This window comes from Falco peregrinus, chromosome 3, assembly GCF_023634155.1.
Source record: "Falco peregrinus isolate bFalPer1 chromosome 3, bFalPer1.pri, whole genome shotgun sequence".
NCBI lineage: Eukaryota > Metazoa > Chordata > Aves > Falconiformes > Falconidae > Falco > Falco peregrinus.
In genome coordinates this window covers 18,186,096-18,201,274 of record NC_073723.1, presented here as the reverse complement: position 1 = coordinate 18,201,274, position 15,179 = coordinate 18,186,096, and the positions used below count along the sequence as shown (strand labels likewise).

Below are 15,179 nucleotides of genomic sequence, written 5' to 3'. Positions count from 1 at the left end.
GGGAAATATTATAGAATGGTTTGAGTTCAAGGGAGCCTTAGAAATCATCTCATCCAACCCCCCTGCCATGGGCAGGGACATCTGCACTAGACCAGGTTGCTCAAAGCCCCGACCAGCCTGGCCTTGAACACTGTCAGGGGTGGAGCATCCTCAACTTCACTGTTGCAGTGTCTCACCACCCTCATAGTAAAGAATGTCTTCCTCACACCCAATCTAAATCTACCTTCTTTCAGTTTAAAACCATCCCCCCCTTGTCCTATCACTGCAGACGCTGGTAAAAAGTCTCTCTCTGTCTTTCTTATGATCCCACCTTATATATTGATTCTGTCCCTAAAGGTTTTCTACTCCTTCCAGTCACTGAACCCAATTTTCACATCTTTTTACTAACTATAGCCAAATGTGTAGAAAAGAAGGACTCTTAATTACCTGTACAAACCGGAGAGTCTCAGTGACACTGACCTAAATTCTGGATTGCAGGGCTGTGCTTGATTTCAACAAAAACAAGCTGTACCTTACCTTCATTGTTTTGAAATGGTGATTCCTTGGTGTAGCTCTGTTATAGTTAGTTTTCTCTTCCTTCCTTAATTAGTGCAGTTCGATTGCTTCACTTTTATTAAGCTATTTATTTTGAGATATAAAATCTTGATCTTTCTCAGCATACATGTAGGAATTGTATGTGTTTCTGCAAGCGCTGACGTGCCAGCCAAAGAGTGCAAAGGAAGTTAATAGTGCTTTAAGAGGACAACTATGTTACTCCATTCTGGTAATGATTATATGATTGAAATAGCGAGCATAACGTTAACTGCTTTGCTAGAAAGGTGAAGACTGTGTACAATGTCATGTGATTTAGCTATGTGCTCGTTACCCTTATTATGAAGCGCAAGTGACACTGCAACTGCTGTCCCATCAATGCAACATTACCTTCCCTTGTTCTGCTTGTCCTGCTTAGCTGTTCTTGTTCCTGCTGCTGTGTGCACCTGTGCTGAGGGTGTTCAAGTCCTTTCTCTGGCCCACTTCACTACCCGATTAAACCTGATCTGGAGAGGAAAGTGTAGACATAGAGAGACCTTGAGGGTTTAAAAGACTTTGCCTCATGCTTGGCCTTCGTTAAGCTCCTCACAGTCTTGCCAGCACGTTTGCCATAAAGCACAGTCATTTCCAGATTGTCTATTATCTGCACCGTGTAAAAATGTCAAGGTGAAGTCTGAAATGTGTGTATTGCCATATAAATGACACCTATAGAATGGTAATGGTTTTCTGATGCATGCAGCATTAATGAAGATGCACTCTGCCAGTTATACTCCTGGTGAATGAGAATCTGCAGAAAGAGATTTAAAATAAATACCGAACATATTTAAAATTAACTACTAATTACCATCAGAAGTACTAGGCTGCTGCAGTTATAATCTATGAGTATTTATAGCTCAGGGCTTTAGTGATAGATTTTTTCTATTGACTGCTATTCAAGAAGCCTAATCTTACATCACAGGACAGGTTGAGAAAAATAACTCTTCAGCTGTTCCTAACTGATGATAGTGTTATGTTTAGCTGCATAAGCCCACTGTGACATTGTTTTGGAGGATGCTGTATAAATTGGGATTAGCAACATTTTTTATTTCATGTAGGGAGCAGTTTACCAAGGATTATTACGGTGAAGATCTGTTCAGTGGGCACAGCGTAGTTTATGCAGATTGTCTTAGTATACGTACATGCAGTATGTCGCTCTGCCTTAACCTAAATGAAAACCTTGCAGCTTTACAATAGAGCAATGGCAAATCTGTAAGTTCCTCTTAAAAAAACCCCACACAACTGTGAATTTTATTTCTTTATAAATTTTTTGATGTGATATTAAATGTTGATTTTTTTTCCTTATGTAGTTTAGCAAAGAAGCATTATTTTATAAATATGACTTACCAGAAAATGATCTTCAGTACAAGTGTTAGTTTTCTCAAAATAAACAACCAGATATTGTGCAATAACTAGAAGATACTGATTTGTGTATTGTATTTTTTTGCTTTTAGCATAGAACTGATGCATTCACTAAGAATGTATTTGGAAACTGTTCATAGCCTTAGTTACTCGGGGGAAAGCAGTGTGGTCTAATGGGAAAGACAGCAGTCTAGCACGGAAAATGTGCTGGTGGCTCTGGATGTGTTCCTGCCCTCTGCCTCAGTTTTCCACCAGCAAAATGGTCATGGTAGTAAAACTGACCTTTTTGATAGTGCTTTGTGTTCAAGAGAAGAAGGAATCGGGTATTATTACTTCCACAAATGATTCATTGCTTTAGGAAAATTCCTGTTCTGAGGAGATTTTTGGGGCCGTGGGCTGGTGACCAAAGGCAGGAGCAGAGCAGGAGATGCAGCCCTGAGCAGGTGCCCAGAGCAGTGACTGCGGAAGGGACAAGGTCCGAGATGGTGCTGGAGTAATGAACATGACATGCAGACAGCTGAGTCTTCTTGCCCATCCCAGAGGCCATTTCAGCAGAGGCACTTCAGGCAGTGCAAAACTGCAGAATTCTGAATAACTGGAGTGGTAAAATTTATATGTAAAATACAGAAGAAATTATTTTCTGTTGCAAAAGCTTGGGAAATGAACAAAATTCTGTCTTTAGACATCTTAATAATGTAACACATAATAATATGTGGATGTATATAGTGCTTCACTGCACACTGAATTGTAATCACTTGATGTTATATATTTCTAAATTAAGTAAATTCATTTTTTAAGTAATTAAGAGTTTTAGAAAGCGCTCTGAAGGATTGAAATGCATCACTAAGAACAGAATTGCAAATGTTGCTCTCTTCATTAATTTTAATTTTGGAATAAAGTATCTTGCCTAAAAGTTTTGTTCAAGCATTTCAGCAGTGGGCTTTAGGGAGTGGAGAAAAGGCTATTTTGTCCCCACCATTTCAGTTTCACTTTTTCTTTTGTGTACTCATGTCTTTATTCAAAAGTGGTATAGTACATCTGTCTTTTCCTGATAAATAGAGACAGATCTGTCTCTCCAGCTTCCTTCGGGTGAAGGAGGCAGCAGAGCTGGGTTCCTGTACTACAAACTTGCCGATTCCCAAAGGTGACAGATGGCCCTTTCCTAGGCTCTCCCCACAGTTTCAGACAGCTGCTGAGTCGGTGCCATCCTCGCCAATCACAAAATCAACAGGTTAATGTTCAGGTATTATAGCTTCCTGCCCTCTCACCGTATACCTCTGAAATATTCCTGCCTGTGCCCCAACACATGACAGAGTACGTGTGTCTGTCTGTATTCACCACTGTCCTGACACCAGGGCTGGGGGTGTTAGTTTGGTGGCTTTTAAAATGTGTTTTTCAACAGAGCTATTTATGATAGAAATACGGTGAGGTCTTTGTCAAAAAGTTTTGTGAGGAGAGAATGAAGAAGCAGATTGGAACAATAATTGGAACGATAATCTTCTAAGGGTGTGATCATTTGAGCTAGCTGGGGGCTTTTCTGCTCGCTGGTTCCATAGCAGCCTGCTGGATGGACTGCTAGGATGCTATGGTACCTGGTCTGCTTGCCTGATCCTGCTCTTTTTCTTTTCTGTCCCTCTGTTACCCTGGAGCAGTTCTGTCCAGGAGTGGTTTTTAGCAGAAGCTTGTTTCCACCTGAAGATATGTCACCAGTTGAGCTTTTCAGAAGTGAATGACTACAAGAGTGCACAAATGACATACTGAAATGGGCAAAGTGACCTCCAACCATGTAGGTTACAAGATACATGACATTAATTTTTGTTCAGAGATGACATAGACGTAGTTTCTGCTTGTGAGAGAGTATGTAGAAGATACTTGTCATGGATTGTTATGAGAAAACTTGAATTAAATTTACAGAACAGACCATCCAAAGACGCTAAAGACTTACTCATAAATGGATGTAGTGCCAAACTGCTCTCAATACCCACATCTTTCCTCTCACTACTTCTGTCCTGCATTAACAGTGCCTTTCTCAAGTCCACTGTGGAAGTGGATTAAGCTAAACAGTCAAAAGACACTCCAGAGCAGAATAAGAGCATCCACACAGTGAGTTTAATGCCAAGTAGCTAATACATTCTACATTCACACCCTCACTTATTTTGCAACAGCTTCCCTGTGTAGGCAAGGCCTACATGTTCATGTCATTTGATGGTTAGCATTGCATCAGTGACATTCCAGACTCTGACCACAATGTTAGTAATGGAAAGTGGTTCATCTTGTAATGAAATGGTAGGCTGGTAGGCTTTTTTTTTTTTTTTTTTTTCTGGTTGCATCTTTTGCAACTTTTTCTTTCATGTGTCTGGAGTGAATTTCTTCGTTTTGTAAATGTGTGTGATGCTTTTCTAATTTCTGATATGAACTGATGCTCTCTAACCATGGAAGTTGCCTTCATACAGTATACTGTATGAAGCAGTGATTGTTCAGCCTTTTTTCTTCTGAAGAGCAGGAGAAAACCCAAGTAATAAAAACGTTATTTGCATATATTTGCAATTTAATGGCTTGTGCCTGATATGTTTTTTTCCTTATAAGATACTTTTTTTGTCTTGCTCTGCTCGTACTGTGGCAACTCTAACACTTTTTCTCTATTGTCACATGCCTGGCACACTTTCATGTAGACCTGGAGTTTCCTGATCATTTAAGTAGCCTGTTTATGAGTTAGGTTTATTTTCAGCCAGCCTTTGGTGTTTAACTTGCTTATTAAGTTTACTTGCCATTGTGATGGTAGTTAAGATGGAAGAATATGATCTTAGATTTTCTAGAAATAGTGGCTCCTCTGAGCTGACTGATGAGCCTTCATGACATCTTTTTAGGTAATCTTCATCTCCCCCAGGAGCTTCTTCAGGCTGAGTCCAGACTGCAGTGATGAGGAAACTGCTGTTTGAAATATCATCCACGGACTTTGAAGTGTGGATTTCTCATGTTTGTTTGCAATCACAGAGGGAGCAAGAAAGTTGCCTCTGTGTGTTTGCCTACCACGCTGTTTGAGTTGAGCAGTTTATAATCAAAGATACCCTTTCTGTTCACATTTCTAGGAATACAGCTCCCACTACACAACAGTCTGACTTTCCCAAAATCTAGAAGTAAAGATTATGTCTTCTCACTTCAAGTAGTATATGAGTTGAGGGTTTCACAGAGCACCTCTGGAGTGTGGTTTTTTTCTAAGTGGGATTTGTAGTCACATTTTATTTATTAATACATTAAACAACAAATTGTACCTAGCTTCAAGTGTCTTTCTGTCTCCTTCACTTACGTTTCTGTAATGAGTGTCCCATAAAATTTCCATCAAATCTTAATCTCTCTTCATTTTAAGGTCATTCTGGAAAACTGGCATCGAACAGCTCTACGCTGTAATGAAAGGATAAAATGGGAACAGTATTTCCATTTGGAATAGTGTATTTTAAAAGGCCTGTAGCCTAGTGGGAGAAAATACTGTAAAATATGCAAGTGCTGGGAATTTAACGGCATTAAAGGAGTTTTTAGAGGGTTGCTGCTTTGTACAGAATACTGTCCTTTCCTTCCCTATGCTTACTATGTAAAGGACCTAACAATTTGCTATTTGTTCATTGAATTTCTTTCACACTCCAGGAAAATCAGAATGGCTTATATTGACAGGTTTGTAATTTTATTTTGGATTGACCAAATGCAAGTCTATATACTTCTTACAAAAGTATGTGTAAAACATATAATTACACATTTATGTGTCATACACATAAAAAGTATGTGTAAAGCACATGCAAGGGGCTTGCCAGTAAATTACCAGCAAATTGCTTGGCCTGGGCAGGAGCAAGTAAATTTGCAATTGCAATCTGGAGCAGCATGTTAGAGGCCACCTTCCTTAGATCAACTTGTGTATTGCAACACCAGCAAGTAATCAAATTGTAATGTACTTTAATGCAAAGCCTAGTTTGGCTTGGTTGGCAAATTAAACTATCGCATGCCTCTGGCAAAAGCAAAAAGCCTTTGAACTGTTTGACTGCAGCTGTAGCTTGCACACCTTATTTTCCCTCTTAAAAATCAAATTAAACTGTAACCTGCAGCCTCTGCGGTAAGTTTCAAGGAAAATTAAACTGTTGCTAACCTTTCTAGCAAAGATAACTGTCTCTAATCAAGCCGAAGAGTCGAGGCCCAAATTCCCCTCTCCAAGTTTAGACAAATTCATTGGAGGAAAACTCCAGGGCTCATTAAGTACAAAGATATTACCTCTGACTCAGGAAGTCCTTGGCCACAAATTGCTAGAGACTGGGCAAGTTTTCCAGGAAGGTATTACTCTTTGCTTCCCCTCTTCTTTCACTCCTCCTACAGCATTTACTCTGGATCCGTCCTGGGGGCAGGATGCTGGACAGTTGTTCTGGTCTGTTTCTCCGGATCTGAAGTCTAACCCAAATTCAGAGCACTGATGGGCATGCTGACCCACTCTTAAGCATTGCCCATGGTGGTCTTAGCAGTGTGTTTCATGGAAAACAGCGTCTGGGCTTATTCCGTTCTTTAGACTTGTCCTTGGGGCTTCTGCACGCCATGCTAGCAGTGCCCCAGACTCCTTCTGACTCTTAGAATACAACTCTTGGATGTGACGGTGTCCTTCACCACCCCCACCTTTCGTTATTTTCTGTCCTGCTGGCAGGAACACTTGGCATTTGACTTGCCCTCATAACATTCATGTTTTTCTTGGAGCTCTCACAGATAGGATTTTTCCCAGCCTGGATGAGTTGCTGTTATTTCTATAGAGTCAGCAGTACAATAGACCCTCTTGGGAGCCAAGACCTTGTCTGTCTAGTGGCTCAGGCTTACAAAGACTCAGTCCTGCATGCTTAACATTACCCTTTGATTTCTGGGATTAGCGTCTGACTGATGGCAGGTGAGAAGGCAGAACAGCCCAGCATAAAAGGAAAGAAATCAATTAAGTTTACATGGCAACATGTACTCACTCAGGGCCACGTTAGAGAAACCGTTGGGTAGAGGACGTTGTTGGCGCTGGAAGCAGCAAGCAGACAGGAGTGACAATGACAACGGAGAGAATCTTTCCTCTAATGTTTTTTTTAGTATGTATACTATCAGTGCTTAATATAGCAGTTACTGTCTCTGCACTATGGTTTTCTTATTTTTAAAAGTTGGCTTAAAAGTTCTCAGTCTCAGCAGAGTGGGTGAAAACTGAGCTAAGGCATATTAGTCACATTTTTATCAAGAGATGAAAGTGATAGAGATATAAAGTACTACCAGCTTTTAATTAAAATTAAATAAGTAAAAAACAGTTGGCAGTTGCAAATTTCATTATGATGTGTTACCAAAAATAGATACCATTATGAGAATACAGTTTTATTACAACAGTGGGCACTAATCAGCTGTAAACATCATTGCTGAGATAGCCAGATAGAAAATGTGTTACTAATACTCATAACAGGTTTCAGTTGGCTGGAATGGAAAACGAGAAACTGTTAAAGCTCTTAAAATGTAATCTCTTAGACTACCAAAATAGGTGCACGTACTTCTATTACTTAAGGCAACATCCAAATTTCAGGAACAATAACTTAGTGTTTTCTGCACCTGGTTTTCATTTGCAAGGAAAACTCTATTTTCTAAAAACCTAACCCGACTTAGCTGAAATATGCATGATCCGGAGTTTTTATTTCTTCTTTCTATAGAACAGTCAGACTTGCAATTTAGATCCTCCAAACATTTATACATTTCATTTGGTAAAAGATCTCTTTGACCTTAATAAAAAGTATTCCAGTGTGAGTTTACAGGTATAGTTCTACGGTTTAGAGCATCTTACTGACCGGTGTGGGATGTATGTATGTCTTGTGTAATCTCTGAAAAATTTACTGTATGTGAAAAAGGTTATTTTCTTCTCTCCTCTTGTAATCTACAACATCGAGCTATAACAACAAATCTGTGGGTGGTTTATTTGATTTATGCTAATTTGCGCTTGACATGTTTGAGGTATCACTTGCATCATCCCAGTCTTGCATATTTATTATTAAAAATATTAGCTGCTTATTAAAAGGAAATATTTTAAATAATTATTCATTTGTTAGTGATAACCTCTTGAAACCAGGGCCCCACTCTGGCAGCTCGTATACAAAATCATTGCAAATGAAGTGCAACCTGAAGCGTTCAGGTTGCAACAAGAAGGTGATTTGAATCCAGAAAGACCGATATATACCACCTACAAGGAGTGGGTCTCAGCTTGTGGAATTTCAGCCATTAAACATGAGGCATCTAAAACACCTCCAGAGCCAGTATGAGAAAGAAGTAAGCCCAGCCTGTGATTTAGATCACATAATTTAGAGACCTGAGGCCTTCAGGGGAGACTCAAGCACCAGTACCCAAACTTGAGCGCCTATTTTCAAACTTGGATGCTTCAACATAGTCTCCTGAATTATTCTGTCAGTACCAAAGTAAGCACACACAGAAGTCATGAGTGAAGTGGTGACTCCTAACAAAGTCAGAAGGTGCTGCGTGAGGTGAACACTTTTCCAGAAGAGGCCACTTCCGTGCCTAACTTGGAGTGCTGAGCATTCAAAGTAAAATCACAGGCACAAGCCCCAAATTTTAGAACTTTACCGACCTTCCTAGGCCTCTACATATCACTACAAAAATAATCCTCCTTTGTAAACAATCACCTGCCCTAGATCTTGCTAGTACTGCTGCGTTTTACTCCCATTGACTGGTGTCATGTGCTGGTACACTGGAACTACATGCCAAGTTCATGTGTTGAAATGAAGTAAAACAGGAAAATGTGAGTTTCCAGATGTTTTCAGCAGGAAAGATTAGAGCTGCAGTTTGTCAAAAATTGCATATATATGAATTTAAGCATGAATCTCTTGTTCTTTGTTGGCATTACTCAGAGGAAAAACATCAGTACGGTATTTAAATAAAGCAGCCCATGCCAAAGCTGGCACCTACCAAAACTGCAATATTGTTTTTTCTGTCTCAGTGGGATTTTGCCCATTGCTTTGTATTTCAAAAGCTTCATTAACCCCCCCCACCACCACCACTTTTTTCACAAAAAAAGTTGTGATTTCTTCAAAATACTATGGGTTTATGACAGAATAAACCCTCTATATAAGCAGTCTAAGAATAACATGTGACATGTTTTCTTTTCTGAAAACTGGTAACTGATGCAAGTCTTTTTCTGATGTCTATACCATTGCAGTTTTGATATTTACAGTTAAATTGCACCCACTTTTTTCTTCTGATTTGCAAGTGTTTACTTTTGTTAGGGCGTCAGTATCTGGTAAAGGTATGTTAATATTCTTGGAGATAAAAGCCTTAAGATTATTGACAGTGGACATTTGAGCTCCTTTTCCCCCTGCATCCACACCCTGCTGATTGAATGAGGCCTTAGTAACAGAAACAGAAATACCATTGATGCTTGCCTAAATATTTGCAGGAGTACCTGGGTCAGAAACATTCCTGAATACTTGGAAAACTCTTGGTATATTGGAATGGAGAGAAGGGCAAGCTTTGTTAAGGAGGAAGGAAAAATATGCAAATAAAACTGGCATAATGAGAGGTGCTGTGCTGGAGTGATGGCTGCAATACCGATGCCAAGAGTACCTCAACCAGAGATGTGCTGGCTTACATAGCAGTGTGCTCGGTCTAGACCGGGTGTGAGAGATTGTGGTTGCTCCAAGAGTGATTGCTGTTATCATCCAGAAGGTGATGGTGTTATACAGGCATGCAGGACTGACCGTAAGTTAGGAAACACTGGTCCTTAACAGACGTGGAAGACTGAATACCAGGGATGCAAAGATGGGTTGATACTGTGCAATAGCACCAAAGAGACCCGAGGCTGAGACTTTGTAGAAGGCAAATCATGAAGTAACTTTAAACCCTCTGTGTTCACTTGTGTTTCTCACTGCCCCCATGGCAGTCAAAGCCAATGCAGGCCACTGAAGGCTTTTGTCCTCTCTGAACCCTGTGTTGCTACATTGCAAACTAGGTTGTGTAGCTGGAGAGAAAAATGTTCTGTTCAGCTTGGGACACCTTGAGGAGCACACCGTAGGGCACTGCTGCAAAGACATTGCAGAACTACCCCAAAGGAATGGAAAATTATGGCAGGTGTTAAATTTACTATTATTGCCGGATAAGATTTAAAGATAAATCTATTCAACTGAAAGCCTAGACTCACAGTAACAAAGTTAGGGAAAGATAAAACATAAACATTTATTGAGGTTATACTTAGCAATATATATCTGCCTTAGCTGCTCCTGTGTCTCTGCTTTTGACTCTTGCCAATTAGTTTCTGCATGGAACCCTGGGCTGGTGTGGCCATGAGTATGCAGAGTTGCTTATAACTTACCTCTTCTTCTGGTAAAGGCGGGGGCCTCCATCTTCTCTAGCTCCAGGTGGATTTCTTGTTTGTCTGGCTCTCATTCCCTGACACTGGGCCATCAGGTGTTTTCTGGGAGATTTCAGTATTTCATTCTACCCCTCCTTCTTAAGGTTACTTCAGTAACGTTTCTATTGCCCATCTCAAACAACACTTTCTTGGCTTTTGTTTTTCACTATTTATATATACAGCAGCATCACTTCACAAATCATGTGTTATGATAAATAGTACAATTTCCTTTTAAAGTATATACTGTGTATACAGGCTATAGAGCAAGCCCATTTATGACATTCAAACACAAACTGATCCTGAGGGTAGAACTGCCAAATCTGCAAAAGCTCCACCTCATCCTTTGTTAGAATCTGGGGACTCCTCTGCATGTTACTGTTTTTTGGTGAACTTGAACAGAGAATACCAAAGGCTTTGCATATATTCAGGCCAGCTTGCTTTCCTTCCCAGCCCTCCTTTCTAGCATTGGCTATAAATAGACACACACACACACAAAGTATTTCCCATTTAAATATTCGTATTTTTTAACAGAGACTGTAGCACAGTATTTTTTGCAGTATCTTGCTCAGGGAGTTGTACAGAAATATGTTGTGGCATCTTAGATATCACTGTGAGATAATGCTTGGCTAATGCTGGGTTCTATTTGCTTATTTTAAGTATGGCGATCTATATTAAATATTAAATTAAAATTATCTTGTTTCCCATTATAGTTCGTCATCAATCAGGTGATGATAATGAGGCCATTGAACAAATTGATGAAGATATAGTTGTGACTCAGAGTCAGATGAACTTTATTTGTCCCATTACACAGGTATGCTATCACAGCTACTGTAATCGATTGGGAAATAGTTATTTCGTATTCTTCATTGGGTTGTCTCTTACAAATCTGCAATACTTGTTAAAAATCAGGCAGTGTAAATTACAAACGTTATCAGAGAAGAGCAACAGTGCTTGGGAAGATACCCCATGCAAGTAGGAATGCATGGTAAACATGCAGGACCTGACCCTGTAATTTGGGTAGAATGCCTCGTATGAATGGCAAACACACTTCCCGCTGTTTTACATAAAATCTTGCAAGAAGCATTTCCATGAGCATTATCAGTTCCTTTAAATCAAGCCTTATTGATTACAGATGGAAATGAAGAGGCCAGTTCGAAACAAAGTCTGTGGACATACTTATGAAGAAGACGCCATTCTGAAAATTATCCAGACTCGAAAGCAGCAAAAGAAAAAAGTCCGGTAAGCTTACAAGAATGTGTGGAAAAGCTATTTGCTTTGCTGTCTAAGTGGAATTTTACTCCACTTGTTCTAGGAAATGTATTTGGATTGGCAAGGATGCAGGAAGTAATACCTCAGTGTCTGCCCAAGTCACAGTCTCCTCATTAGTACCGTGCACATGAAGGAGCTTTTCTTCTTAATGAAAACAATGTGTAAGGAAATATTCAGGAAGCGTGTGGGGAAGTTACAGCTACTTGTGCTACCTGCACAACAGAAGTAAAGAGATTTCATGTAGCCATGAACAACAAAGAGAAACTTCAGCTTCCTAAAATTTAGTTGCTCATTTTATTCCCTCTGCCTATTTAGCAAGTCTTGAAGTTAATGAAAAAAATAAACATCTCCTCTGTGCACCCTCTTTTGCAGTTATATTCCAGGACAACTGAGAAATATTAAAACACCTAAATGAGTGTTAAAGTGAGAAATATTAAACCACAACTTTTTAGGTACTACAGAGTTTAAGAATGATCAGACAGAGCTTTAAGAATGTTCAGACAAGATTGTGCAGTTCCTACTACAATGCAGTTAAATATTTCTTACTTTAGATCATCAAAGCAGCCCGCCACTTTCCACACAGAACATGTTTTTCTGAATGAAAAGATGTAACAGTTGAATTTTTAAACATTAAATTCTCCCTAGTAAGTTTCAAATTTAGGATGGTTTTGATTAATATATATACATGTAAGAAAAGGGGCTCAAACACTTTTTAGAGCAAGTTTAGGGGACATACCATTTCATCGTTAATTTCACATTTGTTTTTACACCATGTATGCTTTGGGGTTGGTGACCTCATGGAAACTTACCAGTTGTGGACTTTTTAATAAATGTGCAGTTTGCACATGCTCAGGAAGGTGTGTCAGAGACTAGCAACCTGATTTCCCCAAAGATAATGCCACAGGCGGCTTACTTCCTCCGTCCGTTGCTCTTGCATTTCTGTTAGACTCTACATACTCTGCCACAGGGGATACAAAGGTGGAGCAGAACATTTTATTCCATGCTCCTTCTTGGCTACAGGAAAGCACTGCTATAAAATCAAGTATCAGTTGGGATGTCCAGCCGCTACCTTAGTGTCAAGACAGCTTGAAGAACAAGCTGGAAGTACCTTGCCTGTGTTATGAGGTCTAGGGAGAACAAGTGGAGTGGTTGCAATATCCTAGGAATAACAACAAAACCAGCAACACTGATGGACAGAAACTTGGCTGGAAAAATGAATGGGAGTTGGGAAATAGCTCGCAGTTGGAGACAAGAAAGTGAGTGTTCTGGAGGATAGGGACAGGCTAGGCAGCATGTGCTCAACAGCCCAAAACCACAACAAGAATACCTTCTGTGATACAGAACTGAATTTAGGATGTTGATATCTAAATATTTCTCTGTGCTGTTAAATCCATCAGGAAAATGTCATGGTAATAGAGATTGCTGTGGTGGATCAAAAGCTTAAGCACTGCTGAAAAGCTAATAGAATCACATAATTGAATTTTATTTTACCTTTTAAGAAATTAAAGACTTGGAGAAATTCTGGAGTGAAAAAAAATCATGTGAGCTGTACAACACCCAGCTTTAAAAGCTACCTCATACCCAGACTGAAGCTCTTTGTGCAGTCTGAATACCGGCAGTTCTTAATTTTGAGCTTTTAGCTTGCAACCTTACCATTTCTGCAGCATTTATTCCAGTATGCTAGAGAAGAACACACAGAGCAATAACTCAGTTGTACTGTAATTAAATTAAGAAAGACTACTTGTTTTTTTCTCTCCTGTCTCACTGACTTGGTGTAATTTTAACCTTTCTCATGAAAATGCAGTCAGTTTTGAAAAACCGTAGTCTGCTGTGGTGGGAAGGCAGGCCAACTGATGCAGCAAGTTCCCCATTTGAGCACCCCGTTCTCATGGTGGTGCTGCTCCACTGTGCTCCTGGCAGCAATATTCAACTGGAAGCAGGTGTCTTGATAGAGCAGAGTTGCTGTTAGGGGTATCTCCTCCATCCTGACTCTGAAATCAAAGCTGTTGCTTGCTCTGGAGCTACGGAAGTGGCTGTTTCATCCCGAGTACTTCCCAGTTTGAATCCACAGGATCCCTTTGGTGCGCTTGGCAGCGCAGTAGCTGGACGTGAGCTCCGCCGCTGATGTACGCACAGCCACCGGTTTTGTGCTGATAGACTTGTCATGGGCTCCTTTAGGCAACTCCTACGTGTCTCAGCTTGCTTACGGTTTTCCACTGCCTGGAAGGACATACTAATGCGTTATGCTTACAGGAAATATGGGAAGCTTTCTGAGCACTTGTTATTCATTAATCTGGTAAGCTATTGCTCTAATAAGGTGATAAATGGGAAAACTTAGGCACAGAGCAATTAAGTGATTTATCCATGACAAACAAAGTAAGCTGTGGACAAATCTGGAGCAAAAGCTATGAGTACTGAGTGTAAATAAGTTCAGTGCCTCAGACAAAAGTTATTCCTAATAGAGTGAAAAAAATCAGGAAAAGTATTATTTCTGACTACAGGTAGCATCTGTGCAGGTTTGGGCCGCTGCCAAAGGAAAATGACCTTTGGTCCCTGAATATCTTTCACCCTGCTGACACTATCTGGCTGTTTCAAGTAGTTATAAGACATTTTGTATTTGATTATAATTTAGAGGCTGTATAATTTTACCCCATCTCTCTGTGCTTTCTCAGTTCGTAAAAGGACAGGTAAATTTTTGGACCGACTAGATAGACCACTGATTCACCAGTCAGCCTTTGCAAGTCTTATTCTATCTGTTTCCCTAGAAATCAATTTCCCTATTTATCTGTCAGTTATGATTATACTTCTCCACTGCAGATTAATAAGGTAAGAGGTAGTTACCTGCAGTTTGTCGAGGATTGTAAAGAGAGAAATCAGCACAGAAAGGTGTCCATGCAATTCCAGTGTCATTACTGATGCAGGCAGCTTGTGTATGTGAAGCAAGTTAGTGATATTCAGGTGAGAGGTTCCATATCTTGCTGTGTTCCTTCCTTCTTTCCTTCAGCTGTTGATTTCCCCCAGTTTAGATAAATGGATTTATTTTCCCCCCACAGAGAGCTGGTGAAGAGAGGTAATGAGGAACTGACAGGGAGAGTGAATCCCAGATAAATACAATAAACTAGCAGATGTTATGTAAAAGCCAATATCTGACAAATACAATTCTTCCGATTTAATGGAGTCTCTCTTTTCTTTTTAACAGATGCCCTAAAATTGGCTGTAGCCATGCTGATGTAAAAGGATCAGATCTTGTGCCAGATGAAGCACTTAAAAGAGCGATTGACAGTCAGAATAAACAAAGCTGGTCAACACTGGAGAAGTCAGCTGGATATGATGCTGCCACAAAGGAAATTTGTTGTTAGTGGGCTTGTGAGATAAGCTGCTGATTGTAAGTAGGTTGTGTAACTGATTGTTATTTAAAGTATTTCATTTATAGGCAAAGTTGAAGGTCTCAGCTGTAACTGAAAGCGTTTTTTAAACTGCCAAATATGAGAAATTCCATTTTAACTTGGTTGGTCTTTTTTTAACCTTCCTGAAGTTCTAAAAGCTTGCATTTGATAAATAAAACATGTTTTGCAGCATTTAA

The 15,179-nt window shown here is 39.8% G+C and overlaps 1 protein-coding gene across 4 annotated transcripts in view; it reads left to right on the top strand.

Annotated features, from left to right (window-relative positions):
- NSMCE2 (NSE2 (MMS21) homolog, SMC5-SMC6 complex SUMO ligase) overlaps positions 1-15,179 on the top strand; it is a 136,079-nt gene extending 120,900 nt beyond the window's left edge. For all 4 annotated transcript variants that reach the window (XM_055798583.1, XM_055798585.1, XM_055798584.1 and 1 more), the window contains 3 exons: positions 11,038-11,138; positions 11,460-11,566; positions 14,796-15,179. In XM_055798583.1, the coding sequence (XP_055654558.1) occupies positions 11,038-11,138; positions 11,460-11,566; positions 14,796-14,955 (368 nt within the window). In that variant the 3' untranslated portion in view covers positions 14,956-15,179. The remainder of the gene's footprint in view (positions 1-11,037; positions 11,139-11,459; positions 11,567-14,795) is intronic.